The sequence below is a fragment of the Stigmatopora argus genome, chromosome 15 (assembly GCF_051989625.1).
Source record: "Stigmatopora argus isolate UIUO_Sarg chromosome 15, RoL_Sarg_1.0, whole genome shotgun sequence".
NCBI lineage: Eukaryota > Metazoa > Chordata > Actinopteri > Syngnathiformes > Syngnathidae > Stigmatopora > Stigmatopora argus.
Window position 1 is genome coordinate 15,360,459 of NC_135401.1, and position 26,765 is coordinate 15,387,223.

At 41.4% G+C, this 26,765-nt stretch overlaps 1 protein-coding gene across 1 annotated transcript; it reads left to right on the forward strand.

Annotated features, from left to right (window-relative positions):
• Window positions 1–837: 837 nt before the first annotated feature.
• On the forward strand, window positions 838–25,227 carry srp54 (signal recognition particle 54). The gene is made up of 15 exons (XM_077620828.1): window positions 838–1,002; window positions 5,242–5,371; window positions 6,780–6,871; window positions 8,720–8,804; window positions 8,887–8,991; window positions 9,275–9,341; window positions 9,406–9,463; window positions 9,566–9,716; window positions 15,640–15,788; window positions 15,856–16,043; window positions 20,567–20,640; window positions 20,712–20,820; window positions 21,736–21,906; window positions 21,980–22,075; window positions 24,689–25,227. Exons 2-15 carry the CDS (start codon window positions 5,294–5,296, stop codon window positions 24,778–24,780), a joined length of 1,515 nt encoding a protein of 504 aa, XP_077476954.1. The 5' UTR covers window positions 838–1,002; window positions 5,242–5,293; the 3' UTR covers window positions 24,781–25,227.
• The last annotated feature ends 1,538 nt before the right edge of the window (window positions 25,228–26,765 follow it).

The following is a 26,765-nucleotide window of genomic DNA, read 5'->3' on the forward strand; positions in this document are numbered from 1 at the left end:
GCTATCAGATGGGCAGTGTTTTTTCCATCTGACGTCGGCGCGGGCAAGCCTGGGTTCGATTTCCACTTAGTGATGATATGATTGTAAGCGTGAGTGATTCTGTTTCATTGTGCCCTGCGTTTGGCTGGCAACCAATTCGGGGGGTCTCCCGTCTGCTGCCTGCGATATCCCGAGTTTGGCACATCCTTGTGTGGATAAGCGGTGACTGAATGATCGGTGGGAACAAGGAGGCACCTGTGTGTCACTCCTGTGAGGAGTTTGCATATTCTCCACGGACTTTCTCCGGTTTCCCCCCACGCCCCCCCAAAAAAAAAAAAAACACGGGTAGGCTGTTGAGCACTCTAAAATGCCCCAAGGTATGGGTGTGTGCGTGAATGGTTGTCCGTCTCCTTGTGGCCTGCGATTGGCTGGCCACCGATTCGGGGCTCCGTTTGGAAAATGAATGAACGAATAATTGTAATCTAAAAACGGACCGAGACCGCAGCAGAGATGTTTTTCTTCATTTTCTGATCCGCTTATCCTCACAAGGTTCGCAGGGGATGCTGGAGCCTGTCCCAGCTTACTTCGGGCAGGAGGCGGGGGAGACCTTGAATTGGTGCCCAGCCAATTGCAGGGCACAAGGAGACAAACAACCATTCACAGTCATACGTTTAGAGTGTGCAATCCACCTACCATGCATGATTTTTGGAATGTGGGAGGAAACCAGAGTACCTGGAGAAAACCCACACAGGCCCAGTGAAAACATGCCAATTCCACACAGAAGGACCGAACTGGATATGAATCCAGGACCCCAGAACTGTGAGGCCGACGCGCTAACCACTCCGCCGCCGGGCCGCCCGCAGAAATCTTTAAGAGAGGAAACATGGCGACAGGTGGCGACATAGGATTTTTAGTGTAGAAGAAGAGTGAATTAACTTCCGGTTTAGCATACTGATGACGAGGGGAAAGCATTAGCACCTGTGACGAAGCGACGTACAAACTCAGCGAGTGAAAACGTTACAGGTGAACTTTGTCAGCATTCATTTGTCCATTTGGCTGTTTGTTTGTTGTCCGGCTATTATCCAATAAGACTGGCGAAACCACGATACCCAAGCTCAGTACTAACGTTGGCATCTTCTTTGCTAATGTCTCGGCAGACGTGCAGTCTGTTGTCAACCAGTCACTCAAGTGAAAATGGGATGCAATTACTACTATTATATTATATTACTAACCAAAAAATTAATCGGCTCTTGCCGAACTACTTTAAATTTAACCTAAAAGTGTATTGATCTATATTTATTTGCACCGTTTAGCGGGGAAAGGGAGTGTTAACGTCTCATAGATTTATTGCTAAAGTTAAGTCGACAAATTGCACTCGGCGATGATAACATGACCGTGAATTTTCCATCTTTCTGAATCCTGTGATTTGCTGGTGCCATGGCGATATGCAGATGTTGAGTAGAACTTTTTGTTTTTAAATCAGGGGTAGGCGATATGGCAAAAAGATCATATCACATTAAAAATAAAAAATAAAAAATCACGATCTCGATTTTTATCACGATTCCAACCATGGCTGCGTCACAATGGTGAAAATTTGGTGAAATTAGCTGCCTAGAAGTCGGACATTGCATTATTCCAAGAAATATGTTGTAATACGACAATATAGCAGTGGCGGTCTGCATTTTCTCGTAGCGCCTTCAACGAATCAAGCCAACCCTCAAAAACTATTTTATGGCTATAAAACCTCGCGTGTGTGGTCAATTGGTCGCCGGTCGATTGGTCGCCCGTTGTCGCGGTCCGGGCGACCAAAAGACCGGCAACAAAACAAGCTAAAACAACACGGTCTACGCATCAATAAAAGCCAACAATGGCCATGAGCAGTTTCACTGAGCCGACGTGTGAGGGTATAAGAGTTTGTATGTGTTGACATGTGTTGTCCCTTTAAGAAGGTACGTCAGTCAGGGTCTTAACAAGTTCTCCAACAAAAAACAAAAGTCCAGGAAATTTGGAGCTTTTCTTTAGCCTAATAATTACTAGGGCATTAAGTATGACTAAATAGTAATTAGGCAGTTTGTATTTAGGGAATTTGAGCAACGATTTAAATGGTAATTATCAATAACCTTCCGGGCGACCAAAAGACCGGCGACCAAAAGACCGGCGACCAATCGACCGTGTACCAAAACCTCGACTGCAGCTACAGCTGCGACACAAAAAATAATCAATAAATCAATGCACAAAAATGGGGTAAAATCCACTTCCTGGCAGCATTTAATGATTAAATACGAATACTGGAGCTTTTCAGACATTACAACCGGGCCATGGGGTGATTTTCCCGGGAAAAGACAGCGATGAACGTCAATGGCGTACCGGCAAACATTGCCCAAAAATGGGGTAAAATCCACTTCCTAGCAGCATTTAGTGATTAAATACAAACACTGGAGCTTTTCAGATATCCGAACTTGGCCCACAATTGAAATATTATTTAGGAATATAGCCATATTTTACTCACCAAAAATCCTTTTTAACTACACAATATCCATCCTCCCTTCTTTCTTCCTTTTATATCGCCATCGAAGCTAATGCTGATAGTCGAGCCTGTCCTGTCGTATTTCTGGCATAGTCCGTCTTGAAAATGGCTTTAAATCAACACAACAATATATTTGCTTGTGCAGCTAGCTCCAAATACAGTTTGGTAGCTCTTTGTAGTTAGCGCACTGAAAGTGGGACACACACCCTTTTCCCGGCTGTAACAGGCTTGCTAGCTTCGGAGTTGACCGCCCTTTCTTATTGATGTCCATTTTTTTCTGGAAAAGTCAGTCTGGAAAATAGCTTTTTGAGCAAATCTGCAACCAAATCCATTTGTTTTCCTGCGTCGGCCATTGTGGAATGGAGTTTGCTAGTCTGGCTGCCTCACTCTGGCTTTGGCCCGCCTACTCCATAGCTAGCCAATAATAGTTGGTGAAAGCAATGACGTATCCCCAAGCCAGCAAAATGGCAATGCCTGCGAAAAAGCATTGTGGGGTTGCCAACTCGAAATCTGATTGGTTAAAAGCAACAGTCTTGTTTAATGCAGCAGAGCCCGCAGAACTGATTGTGAAGGCTTTGAAGCAGATTTCTGATCATGGCAACAAATAATGGCTGAAATGTGATTGGTTAAATGCTTCAATATGAAAACACACATCTGGAAGCAGTGCAACCAGGGGGAAAAGCAATGAAAGGAAGCTAACAGACCATTTGGAATAATAAGTATTGATGGACAAAATATACCTTGCTCGAAATTTTGCCCGTATATCAAATTCCTCGTATGTCGGGGCACTCGTATGTCGAGGTATTACTGTAATAAAAATGAAAAGTTGGATGAATTTAACCCATTCAAACCCAAGATACAAATTTTTTGCAAAGTTTTCAGAATATTTACATAAAATGGGGAAACACATTGATATCAAGTAAGAAACATATTACAGGCTGTCCACAAATGAGGACAGTGGGTTAAGGACATTTTCAATAAGGCTGCCCTTTGCACAGGTACGAGCCATTTGGATTGGATTGGGATAACTTTATTCATCCCGTATTCGGGAAATTTCGTTGTCACAGTAGCAAGAGGGTGAGGATGCAGGAATAGGAAAGGCATTTTAGACATAAATAGATAGGTAATAAGTAAGTTAATGAATAAATATATAAATAAATAAGCGTGTTGCTTAGCACATATATACATACATACATACATACACATAAATGTACATGCATGCATACGGTAGGTCTTAACACTCAGCCATTTTTTTGTTAAAGAGCCTGACAGCTGATGGGAGGAAGGATCTGCGGAAGCGCTCCTTCCTGCAATGAGGGTGCCGCAGTCTATTGCTAAAGGAGCTTCGGAGGGACTCCACAGACTCATGCAGGGGGTGGGAGGTGCTGTCCATGATGGACATTATCCTGGTCAGCATTCTCCGCTCTACCACTTCCTCCACAGAGTCCAGAGGACAGCCCAGAACAGAGCTGGCCCTCCTGACCAACTTATTCAGCCTGTTCCTGTCCCTCTCCGTGCTCCCGCATCCCCAACAGAGCACTGCATAAAACACTGTAGATGCCACCACAGTGTCGTAGAAAGTCCTCAGCAGTGTCCTGCACACTCCAAAGGACCGTAGACTCCTCAGTAGGTAGAGGCGGCTCTGGCCCCTTTTGTACAGGGCATCTATGTTTGTGGACGTCTAGTTTGTTGTTGAGGTGAACACCGAGGTACTTAAAATTCTCCACGATTTAAATGTCTGTACCCTGGATGTTCACCTGAGTGGTCTGTTGAGGATTCCTCCGAAAATCGATGACCATTTCCTTTGTCTTACTGGTGTTGATGTAGAGGTGGTTTTTGCCTACACCAGTCAACAAAGGCTGTGATGACTCCCCTGTACTACAGGTCGTTCCCGTCCGTCACTCGTCCAACAATAGCGGTGTCGTCAGAGAACTTCTGGAGGTGGCAGGTGTCTGTATTATGTTTGAAATCCGATGTGTAGAGGGAGAAGAGGAGTGGGGAGAGCAATGTGCCTTGTGGGGCCCCCGTGCTGCAAGCTACCACATCAGACGTACAGTCCTGGAGTCTCACATATTGTGGTCTTTATTAAAATAAAAAAGAAAGGAAACGCCAGGTAGAATTCATTTGGATCTTTTAGTGGGCTAGCTCGGTGTTGTCGGTGTTCTGATAATCGCTTATTTTGGCTGTGTTGTGTTCGTTTTGCCTCTTGCAAACATGCTAAAAACACGTTTCCCCATCATCCTCTTATTCTCCTGTGCCTTGGTCTGGAACTAGCCTTCATCTCACAATAGAGCCCCTGTTTTCTGTGGTGGTTGCGTGGTATAATTGCGGTTTAAAATTTTCTTATTTTTATCAAAAGTTTTTAATATTATCGTTGACAAAAATTATTTCGCAATAATTATTGTTATCGTTTTATCGCCCAGCTCTACCAATACCTATCGGAGCCCCATATTTTTAGACCTGTAAAAATAATGCAAAATTGTAACGAGCTCTGATTTTCCTGTGTGCAGTTTGCTTGTTCTCCTGTGACTGTGTAGGGTTTTCTCCCACATTGCCCCTAGGTATGAGTGTGAGCATGAATGGTTTTCTGTGTCCTTGTGCCCTGCAATTAGCTGGCAACCACTTCCGGTTGTCCCCCTGCCTACTGCCTATAGTTGGCTAGGATAGGCTCCAGCACCCCCATAAACCTTGTGAGGACAATATGAAAAATTAATGTACCGTATTTCCTTTTGCAGCTGAAATAGCGTGTATAACTAAGTGCACACCCACACAACATCAGGCGTCATTATGGTACTGGCCGATCTGGGCCGCAAGATCACATCGGCGCTGAGGTCGCTCAGCAATGCCACCATCATCAATGAAGAGGTAGTGTGGAACAGCCAATACACTCACTCTAAGGTTGTGTTACAAATGTATTTGGGTAACTAACCTGTTCAACAAGCACAAAGGCAACCTTAGTATTTATCAAAACACTGAGACCAATAGTATTTTTTTAATATAAAAAAATTGTAAAAAGTTGTAATATTAACCCGTTCGCTGCCTTTGACATTAAGTTAAAGGATAAGTCCAATGAAAAAAAGTAAATAGTGTAAACTAAGATTGTTACGATAATAACGTTTCAACTCAATATTGGTACTCATAAAAAAATACTTGATACCATTTTTGATACTACATAAATTAAAAAAAATGATCCATATAATTTTGGTAATCTGTGGTAGTGCAAAACATATAGGTAAATTACCCCCCCCCCCCCAAAAAATCAATTTAAAACAAGATTAAGGGATAACAATCTGCCACGCAGTCAATTATTAGCTAAATACGAAATAATAAAATTGTGATTCCTCAACATTTGTTTTTCTGCTGAAACCAAACTAAATGATTTTCTTTTTAAAATTACTTGGAAAAAAACATCCACATGAAATAAAATTTGTGATACATAAGAAATAAAAAAAAAAACCTCAGATCTCAGGGAATATAAAAAAAATATTTTAAAATAAAATTATTTACCTGCAAAAAAAATTTAGTTCGTGAATAGTAGGTTCAAGCTTAGACTGTTTGACTTTAAAATTAAACAGGAAGAGAAAATTAAAAAAAAACAGCAAAAAACAATAAAATGTTAATGTAATGTAAAACACCACAAATTTGACAGAAACAAAGCAAATCATTTTAATTAATGTATATAAAGTCGTGATACCTGAAATAGAACAAATTAATTTTATTACATTATTTTACATGCTGAATATTTCAAAATTATGAATTGGTAGTTTTAAATAATACAAGTGAAAATAAGCATGAATAATAACTAAATTTAAAAAATAAACATTTGACAATCATGAGAACAAAGTTAAAAGAAGTCTCAAGCCTCAGAAGAAATACCCCGAAAAATATTTTGAAAATACAAATTTTCTTATAAAACAATTGTAATTCCTAAGAAATCAAAAAATATTACTAAAGATGAAATTAAATAGCAAAAAAATTGAGCAAGATAAAAAATGAATAATTACAATAAAATGTGCATTGTACACAAAACAATTTTACGAGTAAAAAAAAAACCTAAGGAATTTCGAGGAAATGTAACTTAATAATTTGTTTTAAATGATTTATAAATAATTGTTTTTAAAAGTTTTCTAAATAGCTGTTACTGCAGATAAAATACAAACTCTGCCTTGTTGTCATCTCATCAATTGACATGTACCAATCCACCAATTGGATTGAACATTTGTGGAGCTTAATCATGGCCCCCTATGCATTTAAAGTGAGCATCTTTTGTCAGGTCCTCAACTCCATGCTCAAGGAGGTGTGCGCCGCCCTCCTGGAAGCTGATGTCAACATCAAACTGGTCAAGCAGCTGCGAGAGAATGTCAAGTATGTACCGTATTTACTCTCATATAAGCCGCTTTTGTCGAACAAAAATATATGACTGAATCGAGGGTATGGCTTATATGCGCATAAAAACCCGACTTGCAAAAAAACCCGACTTGCAAAAAAACCTGCAATTTGATGGCGCCGCGACACGGTGACGCTTCAAAATGGCGGCCATGAGTGCGCCGTGATGTCACGGCGCAAGCGAATGCCGATACGGTCATTTATTTCAAAATAGAGAAAAGATAAACAGATAAAACGCTAAACAAAATTTATTTTGATGTCTATGAATGAAATTCATGAAAAAAAACGTATCTTGCATAAAACGCAAAACGTTCCCGTCACTGCTCGCTCGGGGCACGGCCAACTTAGTGAGGTCAGGGCACGGCCATCTTAGGGAGGTCGAGGCACGGCCATCTTAGGGAGGTCGAGGCACGGCCATCTTAGGGAGGTCGAGGCACGGCCATCTTAGTGAGGTCAGGGTACGGCCATCTTAGGGAGGTCGGGGCACTGCCACCTTAGGGAGATTTTGACTTTAGAAGTAATATGGGTGCCACAACATCTTAAACTTCTGATAAGAAAATTGTAATTTCTGTAATTTAGAAAGCATCAGGTTCTCATCAAGATAGACTTATTTCTTTTTTTTAAATTGAATAATTTGATATTTTGCATTTACAATGACAGACATATTAACTTCCTTATGATATTGAACCTAATAATGTGCTTTTGATTCATACGGTATCTCAGAAATACCACTTGTGATGATTTTTCTTAAGATTTCCCCTTCAAAGTAACACATTTGTACTCCCTATTAAAACCATGAATATGGAGGTGAAAATTGGGAATCAGGGGGGCGGCTTATACGCGAGAAATTGCCAAATTAAAAATTTCAAGGCAACTTTCGGGGTGCAGCTTATATGCGAGTAAATAGGTTATTTTTTTCTCTTCAAATAGCCCCTTTCATAAATTGGATTGGATTGAATAACTTTATTCATCCCGTATTCGGGAAATTTCATTGTGACAGTAGCAAGAAAAGACATAGTTCTAAGTTAGACAGTACAGTCAAAGGCTGCAGAACAACAAAGCAAAAGCAAAAAGCACAAAGTACAAAGCAAGTCAAAGTCAATGGGATCATTAAGAATCACCAAATCATTAAGACAGAAAAGCAGCAAAAACACAAAACGAGCTACGAGTTTCGGTAGCAAAAACGGATAGACTCAAAAAGACGTAAAGTTGGACAAAAACTGGAACCACACACAGGAAGTCTTCCACGAGATGGGGAACTTCGCAGACTGTGATCGAGGTAGAGAATATGCAGAGTCACTCTTCCAAGCTTATCCGCACAGTTCCTCAGTAGTCTGGAGCTGAAGAAAACAGCAAAAGGGCAGAACTCCTCAACTGCGTTGCTGGTAAGCGCCGACAGCTCTTCCATCTTATCCCACGATGGAATGGTTGGTCAGAAGCGCTGCCTCTCCTCCCGGCACTTTTGTCCAGCTCCGAAACTCCGGCGGCACCGAGGTGTTGCTCCTTCTGCTGCGTATTGTAACAGCTAGTCCCGTGTGTGTGACAGCATAGGCATGGCTGAATGGTTACAAAAAAAGAAGTAGCCGAAAGAAGCCAGGCTAACAGAACAAGGAAAGTTGTAAAAACATTAAAGTAAAAAGTATAAAGTAGAAAGTCAAGTAAAAAGGGTATTAAGAAATATTAAAATGTAATTTAAAAAAAGATAGAAGGGCTGTAAAACACGAAAAACATAAGAGTGTACAAAGCTACTCCTACTGGCTCCCGCGTGAACGGCGCCATCTTGGAAAATCAGAGGCACATTGGGACTGAGATCTTTTATCCTTGCAGGGCCGCTATTGACCTGGAGGAAATGGCATCCGGTCTGAACAAGAGGAGGATGATCCAGCATGCCGTCTTCAAAGAGCTGGTCAAGGTCAGCGTGACAAGAAAAGACAGAAGAGGAGATTTGGAGGTTGGAGAAAAACTGACAAGGTTTTTCTATGGTGTTGTCACAGTTGGTGGACCCAGGCGTAAAGGCATGGACACCGGTCAAAGGGAAGAATAACGTCATCATGTTTGTCGGCCTGCAGGGAAGTGGCAAGACCACAACTTGTTCTAAGGTCACCAAACTCACTGCTTAACTTAAAAGAATGTGATTAATCGAATCATCTAACTCATTGGCTGCCATTGCTGGTGCCAGTTGTCCAACATTTTGTCTGAAAGGGGATAATGAATATATATATATATATATATATATATATATATATATATATATATATATATATATATATATATATATATATATATATATATATATATATATATATATATACACATATACACATACATATACATACACACACATACATACCACCTTAGTTTCATTGTACATATGTTTTGCAGCTAGCATATTACTACCAACGAAAAGGCTGGAAGACATGTCTCATCTGTGCTGACACCTTCAGAGCTGGTAAAGCTTTTGACGTCACTTGACGCGTCACATGCCCCTGACTGCTGCTCTCTGCTTTCTACAGGTGCTTTTGATCAGCTCAAACAAAATGCCACAAAAGCCAGAATACCCTTTTACGGCAGGTGGGTTTGTCATTATCTTTGCTATTAGGGAGTTCATTTCTAATTCCAGACAGTGCTTCTTTGTAGGCGTGTTGTTGGATAAAGAAATGTTGTCGTGTTCAGTTACACAGAGATGGACCCGGTGGTGATCGCAGCAGAAGGTGTGGAGAAGTTCATGGGCGAGAATTTTGAGATCATCATTGTAGACACGAGTGGACGCCACAAACAGGAAGACTCGCTGTTTGAGGAGATGCTGCAAGTCTCCAATGCTGTAGTGAGTATGGCTGCGTCGGTTAATCAACAACCAATGGACGAGCCAATGAATCAACAACTATTATAGTTTAAATTATGTTTCTTGAACCATTTAATAACCCTTTAGATCAGGGGTGGGCCGCAGTGGGTGGGTGTTTTCATTCCAAACCATGAAGAGGACACCTTTTCACCAATCTGGTGGCCTACAAGTGCAATCAGTGGATTGCAGTCTGGTGCCTCTTGTTTTCTGTAGAAATCTCATTGGTCAGTGTCTGTGCTGGATCGGCTTGAACAAAAAGCTTTGCCCACCCCTGCTTTAGATGTACTACATGGCGGTTCTAGGATTTTCTGGAAACAGTGGCCATACAGGGGCCACATGCAGCCCTCAGGGGCCAAGTATCGCTGCCATTCTTGTTCACTGTTCAGGTCAACAAGGCAATACGCAGATTTTCCTGCAAGTGGTGGTAAAAACATCTTTGCTTGACCGTGCGAAAAACATGAAGCACCCGAGCTGAAAGTGCTCTATATCTATGGCTACATTGTGATAGCCAGTGTTCTATATATACAGTGAGGCAAATAAGTATTTAGTCAACCACCAATTGTGCAAGTTCTCCTATTTGAAAAGATTAGAGAGGCCTGTAATTGTCAACATGGGTAAACCTCAACCATGAGAGACAGAATATGGGAAAAAAACAGAAAATCACATTGTTTGATTTTTAAAGAATTTATTTCTAAATCAGAGTGGAAAATAAGTATTTGGTCAACTAGCAAGATTTCTGGTTGTCAAAGAGGTCTAACTTCTTCTAACGAGGTCTAACGAAGTCTCCACTGTATTAATGGCATCTGTTTTAACTCATTATTGGTATAAAAGACACCTGTCCACAACACTCCAAACTCCACTATGGCCAAGACCAAAGAGCGGTCGAAGGACACTAGAGTCAAAATTGTAGACCTGGACCAGGCTGGAAAGACTGAATCTGCAATAGGTAAAATGCTTGGTGTAAAGAAATCAACTGTGGGAGCAATTATTAGAAAATGGACGACATACAAGACCACTGATAATCTCCCCCGATCTGGGGCTCCATGCAATATCTGACCCCTTGGCGTCAAAATCATAACAAGAACAATGAGCAAAAATCCCAGAACCACACGGGGGGAACAGGAAGACTGATCTGTGTAAAGGAAAGAATGAATGGGGCCATGTTTCAAGATATTTTGAGTGAAAATCTCCTTCCATCAGCAAGGACATTGAAGATGAGATGTGGCTGGGTCTTTCAGCATGACAATGATCCCAAACACACAGCCAGGGCAACGAAGGAGTGGCTTCGTAAGAAGCATTTCAAGGTCCTGGAGTGGCCTAGCCAGTCTCCAGATCTCAACCCCATAGAAAATCTGTGGAGGGAGTTGAAAGTCCGTGTTGCCCAACGACAGCCCCAAAACATCACTGCTCTAGAGGAGATCTGCATGGAGGAATGGGCCAAAATTCCAGCAAGTGTGTGAAAAGCTCGTGAAGTTACATAAAACGTTTGGCCTCCGTTATTGCCAACAAAAGGTACATAAAGTATTGAGATGAACTTTTGGTATTGACCAAATACTTATTTTCCACCATGATTTGCAAATAAATTATTTATAAATCAAACAATGTGATTTTCTGGTTTTTTTTTCTCCATAATCTGCCTCTCATGGTTGAGGTTTACCCATGTTGACAATTACAGGCCTCTCTTATCTTTTCAGGTCGGATAACTTGCACAATTGGTGGTTGACTAAATACTTATTTGCCCCACTGTATGTCTATACTCCTAGTTGTGTGTCACACAAGTTCACTTCCCTGAATACCTGGACTCCTGCCAATGAGCAGTTCATGTACTGTGCAATAGAACTCTAGGTCTCTGGAACTTGGCTATGATACTTGTCTGGACTCTATGCCACACAGCTATGTTATGCAACTGCTGGCAGTTTTGCTACTAAAGCGTGATTTATGGGTGTGAATCTCTGTGTGTATGTTAAGATTCTCTCGCTACGTTTGTCCAAACCGTCCAACATAGCGAGTTGAAATTGAAATTTGAAATTGTCGGCCTGCAGGGAAGTGGCAAGACCACAACTTGTTCTAAGGTCACCAAACTCACTGCTTAACTTAAAAGAATGTGATTAATCGAATCATCTAACTCATTGAATTTTTTTTACGGTGGCCAGAAAACGTCTGTCGGATCCTAATAGACGAGTGATTGAATTTCTTCATCTTCTCTGTGTGTAAACTCAACTTTTATTTGTTAAAGCTGAAAGCAGAGTTGATGTATGAATCGTTGTGTTTACATGTGCCCTAAATGCACCCCATGGCTGATTGGTCGTAACGTAGGACGCCTTTCCACGTCGTTTACAAACGTAATTTTTGGAAGAATTTCCGCCAGCGCGTTTCCCGGTGCTCCACGAAACACTTTTTTTCCCCTGTCGTTACGGGAAGCCTCGGCGAGACACGATGCTGCTAGCTGCGCTGACCCAATTTAGTTGTAAGGTAGGACGCCTTTCCACATAATTTACAAACGTCATTTTCGGAAACATTTCTGCCAGCGAGTTTCTAGGTGCTCCCTGAAACACTTTTTTCCCTATCGTGACGGGAGTTATAAAACATCCACCCATCCATAAATCACGCTTTATCTATTCTATAATTCTTGTAAAGCGTGATATATGGATGGAAATGTGTGTGTGTGCACCTGGAGACTCACTGGCGGCAATTCTTCCAAAAATGACATTTGTAAATGACGTGGAAAGGCGTCCTACCTTACAACTACATTGGGTCAGCGGGTCCAGCACCATCGTGTCTCGCCAAGTCTTTCCGTCACGACAGGGGGAAAAGTGTTTCGTGAGCCTAGAATAGATGAAGTGCGATTTATGGATGGGTGGATGTTTTATTTTAACATTGTCATGCTACTTTTGTCCAAACTGTACATCGTAGAGAGTTGACATTATGGTGGCCAGAAACGGCTGTTGGATCCTTATAGACGACAGATTGAATTTCTTTACCTTCTGTGGCAAGTGCGTAAACTCAAGATTTGAGCATTTGCAAGGATTATCGATGAGTATGCCTGACCAGAAATATGTTAAGTTGCTGCTCTCTTGTGGTAGTTTTAAGCATTACAGTCTGCAGATTCCAAAAACCCATACCTAATTCAGTGCACACTGGAGTGCTTCCGCTTAGTCATTTCCGCTTGAAGTTAGTTGCTGCGCAACAGCACCGCTATTGTGAGTTTTTATTTTTGTCATATTTTCACTTTGGTTTACAATGTTTTACCAAAAATAACACCCAAGCATTGCTGAAATAGGTAAAATTTGTCAGCCTTTCTTTTGAAATTGACAGTCAGTTTTCCTTACTTTTTGTCAAAAGGCATACTCCTGCTTCTGTATATATTATACAGACGCTCCCCTACTTACGAACGAGTTACGTTCCGAGCGATTGTTCGTAAGGTTACCGTAATTACTCGAATATAACGCGCACTCGAAAATAACACGCAGGTAATTTTGGGCCAAAAAAATCTGGAAAAACGCAGTACTCGAATATAGTGCGCACCTAAAATTTCCCGCTGACAAAAATCAGAAATCTTACCTTTTTTTCTTCGTTTCACGATTGTTTTGTTCAAAACCGGATAGAGAAATCTTCAGGTACGAGCGTTTGAATTTTAGGGCAATAGATGATACACAGAGTGGACAAACATATCATGTAGACATGTTATGTTGCAATACCTTTTAGACTTCCTTGAACATTGACTACATTTCAATTGACAATACCATGTTTTAATTCAAATATCTATTGTCATTCTCAAACAAGAAAAGGAACATACAAATTGAATAAATAAATGATTTGAAGATATGCACAATGGAAAAGACTATCACATGTAACAAGGGAATGTACTGCCCCCCGCTGGACATATTTCTAAATACAAGTACGTACTACACTACAATGTAGTATTCTACTTTCCAGCTTATTAATGCAGGATTGTGATGTTTGTGAGGCTTGACGATCTTTAATATGCGTGTATTTTGAATTCAAAGTTGGAAATTGCACAATGTCCGTGCGTCAAAGTGAGTTTGACGATGCTTTTTTCGATCGAAAATTTGTAATTTATTTTAGTTATTGATTATAACACGCACCCCCAACTATTGGAATTAATTATATAGCAAAAATATGCGTGTTATATTCGAGTAATTACGGTAATTTGTTCGTAAGTTGCTTCAGTGCTATATTTTGTATCATAATTTATGTTTAAGGCCTATATAAGTATATTGAAGTTTCATATAAGTATGTTTAAGACTTGTATAAGTAACACACAGTACAATATAAGTACATTACATGTACGTAATAAGATAAATAAAATGAAGTTTAACTTACTTTTGGAAGATGTACTCGATGCTTAAGGAGATGATGGAGGAGGAGGAGGAGGAAGAGGAGGATTTTATATCATGAGAGGGTCTTCGTCGTCGCTGGAATGGGTTTTAAAAGTTACTTCCTCCTCCGTAACTTCAATGTAGGAAGAAGTTGAGGGTCGAGGAGGAGAAGAAGATGAGGGTTGATGAGTATCTTCCTTGGAGGATTTACTAGAAACTGGCCGAAAGAAGCGATCTAATGACGATTGCACAGTTTTCTTCTTTTTTTCATCATAAATGATGAGGTAGCACTGTATGGCATCATTCAATTGATTTGCAACCTTTGTGCAACGATCAATATTTGGGTCTTGCTGCTCGAAGAGTGCGATGGCTTTATCTATGAGCGAATTTCTTCATGGGGACAGGCGTTTCTTCCTCCTCGTCCTCGACACGTTGCGGAGCCTCCTCCCTCTCACAGCGCCAAGCGTCGGTATTAGCGGCGGAAAGAAGCACTACTCGGAAAAAGGCGCGCAATACAAAATCTAACTTACGAACTTACAGCATCTCTTTCCGAACATTTTTCGACATATGCCATATTCGCAGACATGTTCGTATGTACCGTTGTTCGCAACTCGAATGTTCGTAAGTAGGGGAGTGTCTGTACATTCCTTTTTTGCATACTTTACATACGTTTGCACCATCACTTTTCACAAATTATGCCAAAAAAAGAGTTCTCATTTCGTATCGAGTTGGGAAAGGCGTAAACTGAAAAAATTGAACTAAATTGAAGCGCACCAAGATTGCAGCACAATCTCCTGCATTCCAAAGTGGTGGCGAGGCTTCCACCTCGGCGGGAGCTCATGATTCTGCATCTATGTCATGGTTACATGCTCAGATGCCTATTACTGATAGTGTGGACTTAGCAGGGGCAATATCAGCTGTGGGGCCTGCATGTGTGTAACTGAAATTTTCCTTTCTCATCGAAGCCATTTTTCAAAAGAGATTTTTTAAAAATAATGCAACAATTGTCTTTTGGTTCTAAACAAGAAGGTGGGACCGGCAAAGCCGGGCCCCCTGCTATTTATCAATAAAAGGCACCAAATTGAAGCAGCAAACCTTAAATATTGTGTTTGTTATCATATTTTTTTAGATTTATCATTTATTTAATTCAATTCAAGATTAAAAAATATTTTAAAAACAAAAGCCAAAACAGACATTTTTTAAATATTTTTATTACAAAATTAATGTTCTCTGTCTGTTTTACAGCACATTATTACTTTTTTAATTAATCAAAATTATTATTCAATAATTAATGAACAATTATTACTAAATCTACGCTGTGTAAACAATGATAGTTAGTTGCATATAATATGTAACCTTTCTCAATCCATAGTTTTTTGTTCTCATGCACATTACCAACTAACCAACGAAACGCAGAGTAACACATTATGTTTGATCAATGACTTGACTCATCGAAAAAATCGGTCATTAGAGTAATTGAAAAAATAATAATTCTTTATCCCAGTGAGTACCCTGTATGGCGCGTCTGAACCGTCAGTCATCCTCCTGGTCTTCTGTTCCCATAGCAACCTGACAACATTGTCTACGTGATGGACGCATCCATAGGTCAGGCCTGTGAGTCTCAGGCCAAAGCCTTCAAGGACAAAGTGGATGTGGCATCGGTCATCGTTACCAAGCTAGACGGACATGCCAAAGGAGGCGGAGCTCTTAGCGCGTTAGTTGACGGGACGTCACCATCATTTAGAAGTGTTTGCTTTGACTGGCGACTATTTCTCTCTTAGGGTGGCAGCCACACGGAGTCCAATAATCTTCATCGGCACTGGCGAGCACATCGATGACTTTGAACCCTTTAAGACGCAGCCGTTTGTCAGCAAACTGCTCGGCATGGGTGACATTGAAGGGCTGATTGACAGAGTCAACGAACTCAAGTTGGATGACAACGAGGAGCTGATTGACAAACTCAAACATGGTGAGACCTGAGACGAGGGCGACGGTTGGCTTCGAACTCCTAACAAATTTTTGCCACCCCTGCTGTGTAGTCACCAGGTCCACCACAATGAATTGACCAATCAACCACTACCGTATTTTCCACACTATAAGGCACAACTAAAAGAGTTCATTTTTTTTCAAAAGTGCCTAGTAATCTGATGCGCCTTGTATATGGATCAATATTGGTTATTCATTCCATGAAATTCCCTTCCAACAGCTCCATCTAGTACAAGTATAACAACCCCTAACCACTACTTCTATTACTACTCCTAGAGATCCATCTCCTTCATCTAGTGCAGGGGTCCCCAAACTTTTTCCTGTGAGGGCCACATAACTTTTCCCTTCTCTGATGGGGGGCCGGTGTCAGTTTGTAACAGAAAAAGTTTGACGATCGTAGGGGAGCTTAAATTTTTTTATTGTTTTCCAGAAAGCCACACAACCAAATAACCCTTTCCAGGTTCTTTACAGAAAAAAAGTCAGGAAACAAATAATAACACTATTAATGAAATAAATAATAACTAAATAACCCTCTCTGGGTTCTTCATAGAAAAAAAAAGCCATGGAACATTAACTTTCTGTTGTGCCATGCACAATCTTCTCCCTTTGCTCTGAAGTTTATGCACGACACCACAACCGTCATTACAGAATCCCACGTCAACATTTTGCAGCACAGTGCTTGCTGGTGAATTCGGCAGTGGACTCGTAGCGGGGCGGTGAGACCCCTTTTTTCCAACTCCCGGTTCATGCGTCCCATTATTAGACCGCGAGTTTCGGCCACCATGCTAGCTAGCTTTGACCAGTCCAGGTCCAACTTCTCCATGGTTTGGCACACTTTGTCAAAAATATTCTCTCCCGTTGTAGTCCCTTTGAGACTTTGGAGGGCTGCCAGATCTTCGCAAATCTCAAAGTTTGCGCTAATTCCACGAATAAAAATGAGCAGTCTTGCACGTCCGTGCTTTCATCCAGTGCTAATGAAAAAAAGTTAAATTCTTTCGTCTTCTGCTGCAGCTGGGCATATACATTACTCCCGATTTCTTCAACGCGTCTTGTCATTGTACTCACCGACAGACTTACGGCATTAAATGCATCTTTCTTCTCGGGACACACCTCCTCCGCGACAGTATCCATACATTTCTTAACAAACTCTCCGTCAGTGAAAGGCTTACCGCTGCTTGCTATCAATTTAGCAACCCGAAAGCTGGCCCGAACGGATGCCTGGTTCTGCTGAGATAGTAGTCCACTTTTTCGCTTTGAGAGTTTGTCTGCTTGTATTTGGCCTTGCAAGCTATCGTACTTGTCTTTGTGACGGGATTCATAGTGTCGGCAAAGATTGTATTCTTTGAATACCGCCACCGTCTCTTGATAAATTAGACAAACAGCCTTTTCTTTGCATTGAACAAAAAAATAATCGTTTGTCCACTCCAGGTTAAATACCCTGCATTTTGAATCAATTTTATATGCTTGAATAGCCCGCGATGGTCCCAGGGCTCCGCCCTCACCTGCGATCGTCCAGATGTCTCGGTAACACTGCTCGTGCATGCAATGGTGGACGTGCCCGCGCCCGCATGCATCAAAGGGAAACACACACCGCGCGTGTCACCAAAGAAGCAATGCGAAGCCCCGCTTCACTGTGATGATTTGTGGGCTCAGCAGGGGTGCAATGAACCAAACAAGATTAAAACGTCCCAGTCTTAAAGGCCAAATTGGGAAAAAATCCGATAGCGTCTCTGGTATTGTTCAGAGGGCCGGTCCAAATGTGCCGGCGGGCCGTATCCGGCCCGCGGGCCGTAGTTTGGTGACCCCTGATCTAGTGTAACATTCCCTACTACTACTACACCTCCATCTAGTGGATGAATAACACAATTCCCTACTACTACAACCACCACAGTACCACTACTACTACTCCCTTTTATAATAGTGGTACCTTGAGATACGAGCTTAATGCATTCCGGGGCTGAGCTCGAATGTTGATTTACTTGTAGCTCAAATCAACGTTTCCCATAGAAATGAACTAAAAACAAATTAATTAGTTCCAACCCTCTGTGGGGAAAAAAACAGGATATTCGAATGGAAAAACATTTTTATTTGTTCTATTTTGCCATCTATTAACAGAGTAACAAATAACTAGTGGTTACGATGTTTAATAGTACTGAAATTATAGACGGATTTTGCGGAGGGGAGAGAGAGGGACAGAGAGAGAGAGACTTGGCGTAGTATATAGTGGTACCTCGACATACGATCGTAATCCGTTCCGAGACTGAGATCGTATGTCGAGCTTTTCGTAACTCGAGCGAACGTTTCCCATTGAAATGAATTGAAAACAAATTAATTCGTTCCAACCCTCTGAAAAAACACCAAAAACAGGATATTGGATTGGAAAAAATGTTTTATTTCTTCTAATTTGCCATATATTGACAAATTAATAAATAACGAGTGGTTTAATAGTAATAAAATGTGTTTAATAGATGTAAAATTAGATGCATTTCGCGGAGGGGAGAGACAACGACACACGCGGAGGTGGGGGCTGTTCGGGGGGACTTTATCCACGGCAACAACGCACTCGTAAACGAACAAACAAATTTAAATTAACTTGGATAAATATATACAGACACTCAAACATACGTTTAATGTAACTTTACACAAAACTGAATTCTAGTTTTGTCTTTTGTCACCTTCGTTTTCCGGGTTAGCGGTTTGCCACGCCTCCACCCTCACGTTCGCTATTGATGGATTGTTTGCTGTTGTATTGCCTTGAAAATATTCCGAAAATGATGCACACAAATGTCCTCACAATAGGATAACGCACGACCACTTGCCAACGAGATATAGTCTTTAAAAAACGATCGCGGGACCTTCTTTCGTTAGAAAGAATAACAGGAAATGCAATAGCTGAGCTTCCCACGTATTGATTGTGGGTAATGAAGTTTTATTCTGAGAAAGGGTGCCATTGGCTATTGGTGTTGTGTGCACGAGTATACTTCATTACCCAGAAAGCCCTCTTTTTGCCCGCGCATCCGCATTGTGTGTTTCCTGGTTGAAACTAGTCTGAATAAATTGTTCAGTCCTCGTAGATATAGTAGTTATACACGAAGGAGATGCAACAAAAAAAGACAGTGCGCTACAATGATAAACAGCCTCTCATGTCATGGCCACCTGGCTTCGTCGCATCTCGAAATTTTAATTGTATCGCGAGCGAATTATTCGATCGAAATTTTCGTCGTAACACGAGCATGTTGTATGACGAGCCGTTGTATCACGAGGTACCACTGTACTCCTCTCATATTGGCTAGCAAGCTCCGCCATGCGTACACCATTCTGCACTGACTAACGGGGGAAAAACACTGAAAAAATGCAATGCTCCGCCCAGTGCTCGTAGAGACATTTACACGAGGGAGTTGCGGCGAGATGAAGTTCTCATAAGCAGCCTCTAGCGTAGTGTTGTGCTCATATTTGACTAAAATATACATTTAAAATAAAAGTAAAAATGTAAAAACAAGTAAATATTTGAATTCTACATTCCTTGATGAAAGCATTATATAGCCTTTGTCAAAAGCATCTAGGTGTGTTTTTCAATTAGAAAATACAAATTGGTCATTAAACAGCAAATGTTATTTCTTTTAATTTAAATACATTCGATTAGAAAGATACATTTCAGATAAAACTAATTGAAAACACTAAATTATATTATTTTTAATTTTTAAACATTTCTATTCTTTTGAAATGTAAAAGACAAGTACGAGATGCTTAAAAAATGATTTAAATATTGTCTGATGACTGTATTCCTAGATGAAAGCAGATAATTATCCTTATAAATATTCAAAATGTATGGAGCCCCCTGGGTGCCAAGGTAGAAAATATTTTATGTTATCTGTAATCACAGATTACTTAACTGAACCCACAGATGACTAAATTGACCTCACAGATTACTTAACTGAACCCACAGATGACTAAATTGACCTCACAGATTACTAAACTGAACCCACAGATGACAAAACTGACCCCATAGATTACTAAACTGTGCCCACTATTTAGTAATCTGTACCCACCGTTTGGTAGACTGTCCCAACGATTTAATAAACTACCACAGTTGTTGTAGTTGTTTCAAGTAGGCTTTTTGTTGTTGATGATGACGACAGGGCCTATGTCCGATTATTATTATTATTAAAGGTAATTACTGCATCTTTTCTTTGCTAACAATCGGCATGATTTTTTTTCTCTTCCCGACGTTGGCACCTAGGGCGGCTCCGTAGAAATGAGATATTTTCAAACCTGGGCTTTTGACAATCATGCACTTACAAACATCCAACTTTTCTCAGCGCACATTTTTAACTATCACTGCACATTTGTCACTAAAATACTAATCCCAGAATCCTAACTACTTGCTTAATTGACTCGTGGTAAGCATAATCGTTTCTTAATTGACTATTACTCTTTTTTTGTGCGCAGAGTTGTTGTCAGGTTGTCCTGCTCCATTTTCAATGTGATGCGCTTTGTCACCCTCAGGCCAGTTCACCCTCAGAGACATGTATGAACAGTTCCAGAACATCATGAAGATGGGACCCTTCGGGCAGATCATGGTTTTCCACCGTCACTGGGCCCTGTGGCACCATTTTGCATGGCAACTGAATGTGTCTGTGTGTGTGTGTAGGGCATGATTCCAGGCTTTGGAACTGACTTTATGAGTAAAGGAAATGAGCAAGAATCCATGGCCAGACTGAAAAAACTCATGACCATCATGGACAGCATGAACGACCAAGGTAGGGTTTTGCAGCACACTGAAAGAGGTGGCCAAACCGGTACTCGGCCGTTTGGTCGCCGGACTTTTGGTCGCCGGACTTTTGGTCGCCGGACTTTTGGTCGCCGGACTTTTGGTCGCCGGACTTTTGGTCGCCGGACTTTTGGTCGCCGGACTTTTGGTCGCCGGACGTTTGGTCGCCCGGAAGGTTATTGATAATTACCATTTAAAATTGTTGCTCAAATTCCCTAAATACAAACTGCGAATTATTATTTAGTCATACTTGATGCCCTATTAATTATTAGGCTAAAGAAAAGCTCCAAATTTCCCGTACTTTTATTGTGTTTTGTTGGAGAACTTGTTAAGACCCTGACTGACGTCCCTTCCTAAGGGGACAACTCGTGTACATACAAACTCTTATACACTCACACATCCGCTCAGTGAAACTGCTTAGGGCAATTGTTGGCTTTGATTGATGCGTAGACCGTGTTTTTTTACCTTGTTTTGTCGCCGGACTTTTGGTCGTCGGACTTTTGGTCGCCGGACTTTTGGTCGCCGGACTCTTGGTCGCCGAACTCTTGGTCGCCGGACGTTTGGTCCTCGGTTGTTTGGGTCCGGGCGACCAAACGTCCGCGACCAAACGTCCGCGACCAAACGTCCGCGACCAAACGTCCGCGACCAAACGTCCGCGACCAAACGTCCGCGACCAAACGTCCGCGACCAAACGTCCGCGACCAAACGTCCGCGACCAAACGTCCGCGACCAAACGTCCGCGACCAAACGTCCGCGACCAAACGTCCGCGACCAAACGTCCGCGACCAAACGTCCGCGACCAAACGTCCGACGACCAAACGTCCGACGACCAAAAGTCCGGCGACCAAACGGCCGGTCACGGGCCAAACCTGATAACAATTCAGGTCAATGTGTGTTTATGTAGAGTTGGACAGTAAGGACGGTGCCAAGCTGTTCAGCAAACAGGCCAACCGCATCCAGCGGGTGGCTCGCGGAGCAGGCGTGGCCACCCGCGATGTCCAAGAACTTCTGACCCAGTACACAAAGTTTGCTCAAATGGTTAAGAAGATGGGCGGTATTAAAGGCCTCTTTAAAGGTGACGTGGTGTACAACGGCCGCCACATTAATCGCACGCGCCATCTTACCCGCCTTTTTTTATGGGTTTTCAGGGGGAGACATGTCCAAGAACGTCAACCCGTCTCAAATGGCTAAACTCAACCAGCAGATGGCAAAAATGATGGACCCTCGGGTTCTTCACCACATGGGTACTGTCTCACTATTCACAGTTCTGTTTAAATGGAGTTATTTCACATTGTACCAGCCCAATCCATTAGAACCAGATGGGAACTTTATTTCATTCATTTTGCGACCATTTGGAAGGATACTCATAAGGGTCCTTCTTGTTGCAAACATTACTCAGGTTGCTTCATATGCTTCTGCTATGACTAAAAGTAATTACTATACCCTAAAGTAATACATTTCAAATGGTAAAAACTACTGATGACATGACATAGATATATACATACTTCACAATGTTTTAACTGTAGGATTATGACATAATTGAACATTCAGGCCATTTATATTAAAACTCCAATATTCAATTAAAATTTATAACTGTTAATGATATGTACAGTAATCCCTTGAATATCGTGTATAATATATACCAGACATGGCCGCGATAACCGAAAAACTGCGAAGTAGGGTCACCCTTATTATTACTACAGTTAAATCTCGTTACTATGCCATTCTCACTATTATGCCACTTTTACTCGGTCCCGACAAAATTCAATACAAAATAAATTTACTATGCCACCCCCTAATCTCGCTACTACATCACTATTTTGTGTGTTGTACTTTCGAATTCATTTATTTTTCAAATTTAGCCCACAATGTCAGCTAAGAAACGCAAGAGAACCGACTTTACACTGCAGGAGAAGGAGATAATCGATGCTTCGAAGGAGTCAAATCAGTCCAAACTAGCCAGGGAGATAAGCAAGAAATGGGGCGTCGAAGTTAAGAGAACCAATCAATCAATCAAAGCTCATGTGGGGGTTAAAATATGATTTAAAAAAATTGCTAACTAGAAATTTTGATATCATATAACGATGCAAGGCAACGGTGGTGACACGCAAGTGAATTCACCGCCGGGTAGACAGTCCTATTTGGTTACTGGGGAGCTGTGTGATCCATGGTCCTCATCTTTTGGCAGCATGGTGCATTGTCCTTCCTCTATGGCAGGGGTCTGCAAATCATTCTTCGATTCCTCCCAGTTACTGCCTTCACATTTATCATCTCACATATGGACAGTGGTTTAGTCCATTGCCATGCATTTACAGGCCAAAAGCTTATTCACATTTTTAGCAACTTCTAAAAAGCCATTCAATCTTATCTTACAAATATTTGAACTTGAATCTGTACTAAAGTTTGTATTTCTGAAAACATCACACAGCATGTTTTCCCACAATATCTCAATGCACTGTCCAGGAAAATAGATGTATCAAGGCAAGTTTACAAGTAAGGCCAGTGTCTTCAATGTGACTTGATCTTTCGACATAAAACAAAAAAATCATAAGCCATTACGGGGCTGCTACCGGGAACATGTAATTGACGCGTCGTCTGTGGCGTTTTCAATGAAACCAATGTCCATTCATCTTAAAAGACGTATTTATTTTTAAGGTCACCAATTCTGATAATGGTTCACGAAATGAATCTACACAAGGTTATCTTTTATAACTTGAATTCGAATCAACACAAAAGGCTAAAAATCAGTCCACTAACGGTGGTCAAAAACTGTGTGCCTCTTCCAGTCTAACAGCACGCCTGTCAAGTAATTAACTGTTCTTCTCATAGCTTTAACTGGCTGAGCAGATAGCTGATATGAGTTAAGCCTCTGTCCCGTCGCAACCAAAGGGCCCGAATTGAAGAATATAATTGCGGCACACGTTTGAAGCGTGCAAGATCAATGTATCACTTAACGCGTAGCTTTCACCGCTCATTTGTTCGGTGAGGCAACCATAATATGTTGCTGCGCTTATCAAAACAGCCAGATATGTCTCGCCAACAATGCATTCCCTACCCATACTAAGACAATTGAACAATTTTGGGGCTTTATAAGATCGTCAACATGTTATCAAAAGCCAATCTCCACTCTGATCCCCTTAAATTGTAAGGAAATAAGCATTTGTTTTTGACAATTGAGTGGAGCACATTTCACAAAATCCCTTTTTAAACGCTATAATGAGAAAATGCAAAATTCGAAGATCAACACTTTCATGGAACATTTTACACTTAATCTCAGAATCTCTTGGTGTGTTTTGATTCATTTTGCTATGCTAGGTAACAACTCTATTGCGATCAGTTAACTCATTAGCTACCCTTGACTGCGATAGTCCAATTCACTTGGAATGCAGGTAGCAATGATTCCTAGTCCAAAGGATTGGATGTCTATTGCTGCCAATGGCATTCACTCATTTTCTGTACCGCTTATTCTCACAAGGGTCGGAGGGGGTGCTGGTGCCTATTCCAGCTAAGAACGGGCAGTAGCCAGGGAACAACCTGAAATTGTTGCCAGCCTATTGCTGGGCACAAGGAGATGGACAGCCATTCACGCTCACACATACCTAGGGGCAATGTAATGTGTCCAAACAGCCTACCAAGCATGTTTTCAGGATGAGGGAAGAAACCGGGATACCCAGACAAAACCCACGCAGGCCCGGGCAGAACATGCAAACCCCATACAGGAAGTTTGGAACCCACCAGAAATTGAACCCTTGATCTCAGAACTGTGAGGTGGACGTACTAACCACTCATGAACTGAGCCGCATGTCTCTTGCTGCCAAAGGCAATGAAATATAATTCTTCCATTTGTACGTTCACAGGCGGTATGCAAGGCCTGCAGTCGATGATGCGTCAGTTCCAGCAGGGAGCAGCGGGAAACATGAAAGGCATGATGGGATTCAACAACATGTGAGCAGCACAGGATTACAAGATGACAGTGGAGCTCACTTATTTTGCATCCTGAGTGGAAGGGACTGGATGAGGAGTGTGTCTGGCAATGCAATGTTTTCTCTCTGTCTATTTTTATCGCGTTTTTATCTATCGCAGGTGAAGTTATCGATTATGAAACATTTCCAAAAGGAAATCTAAAGTTCACATGCTGAAGTCCACTTCTTTTGTTTCTATATGTATAAATAAACTATCTACCCAAACAAAAAAAATCTAACAAATGTGACTTGAACAAATTTACACACAGATTGTTGGCATTAAGGAACTGTTAAACTAAAGACCTTCATGTAGATCTAATTAGTGTTTGATCACCACGTTAGGTGCTTCCGTAAACAAAATTAAACCTTTTGGAGGAGGGAGCTGTTTACTTTTTGATTTTGGATTTATTTTACATTAAACCTAAACATTTGGAGATTTTTTTGTCCTTTTTTATTGTTGGGTTAGCCACTAAAATCTCATCTAGTTCAAATATTTATGTACACTGTAATCCCTCGACTATCACGGTTAATATAGACCAGACATGGCCACGATAAACGAAAAACCGTGAAGTAGGATCACCCCCATTATAACTACCACAATACATGTTTTCGCGCCAATACAGAAATGCAAGTACACAAGTACAATGTATATATTTCTTAAATATTACAGCTATAAGCATGTCAAAAGACCATAATGTGTTAATATCTAAATATAATGTATATTTTTAAAAATGTAACTACTTTAAATACTGCACTCACAGTGAAAATAGTTCCTCTCCGCTTGATATAAATAAATAAAAAATGGGAAATAGGAGCTTTCGTCCAAGTTTTCTATCTTCTTGTGGCCATGTCCACGATATTCGAGGGATTACTGTACTTGCCTGGCTAAACATGTCAGGTAACAAAACGGATTAAAAAAACACCATTCTTTGTTATAAACAAATCTGTCAAAATAGGCTTTGTTCTTGTATTTTAAAGCATGAGGATGGTCGAACTTGTTCATTAAGGCTGGCTTTTCCATGAAGGCAGCCAACAGCATCTCCACACATGCAATCCATGTGAAGCCTGGCATTTTCAGTTCGTTTTTGGATAACAATGTCCGGCGTTCTCTTCCAAAAATTTGCCTCTGCCTCTTCCGTGGCGGGGCAGACCTCGCTCGCCGCTGGATCACCGGCCAACGCCGAAGCCCCGGCAAGAGGCCGCCAAATCCCCAGCCGACGCCGTGGGCAGGAGCTGCCGGATCACCAGCCAACGCCGAGGGCACGAGCTACCGAAGCAGATAAAAATGATGGCCTCCGCTCGCCGCTATTCCCGGTACACGGTCGATTGGTCGTCGGTCGATTGGTCGCCGGTCTTTTGGTCACGGTTTGGTCGCCCAAATGATCGGCTGCTGCCATCTACTGTCAATTTATTAAAAAGAAGACAGCAAATTCACAGATGGTGTTTTTATTGAAGCAGTAAAGCAGTTTTATAAACTTTTTTTCCCCAGAAAAAAATCTGTGATGTAGTGAAGCCGCAAAGTGAAGGATCACAGTAGATGCCTCATTTTATCTTAAGCCTCGCATGACAAAATTTGCAACAAATGACACTTGTTTTAATAACAACTTAAAACTAATTTAAATCTTTAGCCATTTAAAACTCTTTAACTGGCCCATACAAGTACAAACCTTTTCATCTACATTATTGCCAGTTTGGTAATTGCACTGCAGTTTAGTGAATACCGTATCGGCCCAAATACAAGACGACCCCCTCTTTTTCAAGACTTTGAATAAAGCCTTTTTGAACACCAAATTCAATTTCTCATCCCATCTCATTTTCTGATCCGCATTATCCTCACTAGGATCGTGGGAGGTGCTGGAGCCTATCCCAGCTGAATTCAGGCCAGAGGCGGGGGACGCCCTGAATTGGTGGCCAGCCAATCGCAGGGCACAAGGAGACAAACAACCATTCACACTCATACCTAGGGGCAATT

Bases quoted from the DNA above. Each gene is read 5' to 3' on its own strand.
- srp54 (XM_077620828.1), top strand. From the start codon at position 5,294: ATGGTACTGGCCGATCTGGGCCGCAAGATCACATCGGCGCTGAGGTCG. The intron at 21,907-21,979 runs GTGACGTGGTGT...ATGGGTTTTCAG, and splicing joins TATTAAAGGCCTCTTTAAAG to GGGGAGACATGTCCAAGAAC. The intron at 22,076-24,688 runs GTACTGTCTCAC...GTACGTTCACAG, and splicing joins TCGGGTTCTTCACCACATGG to GCGGTATGCAAGGCCTGCAG.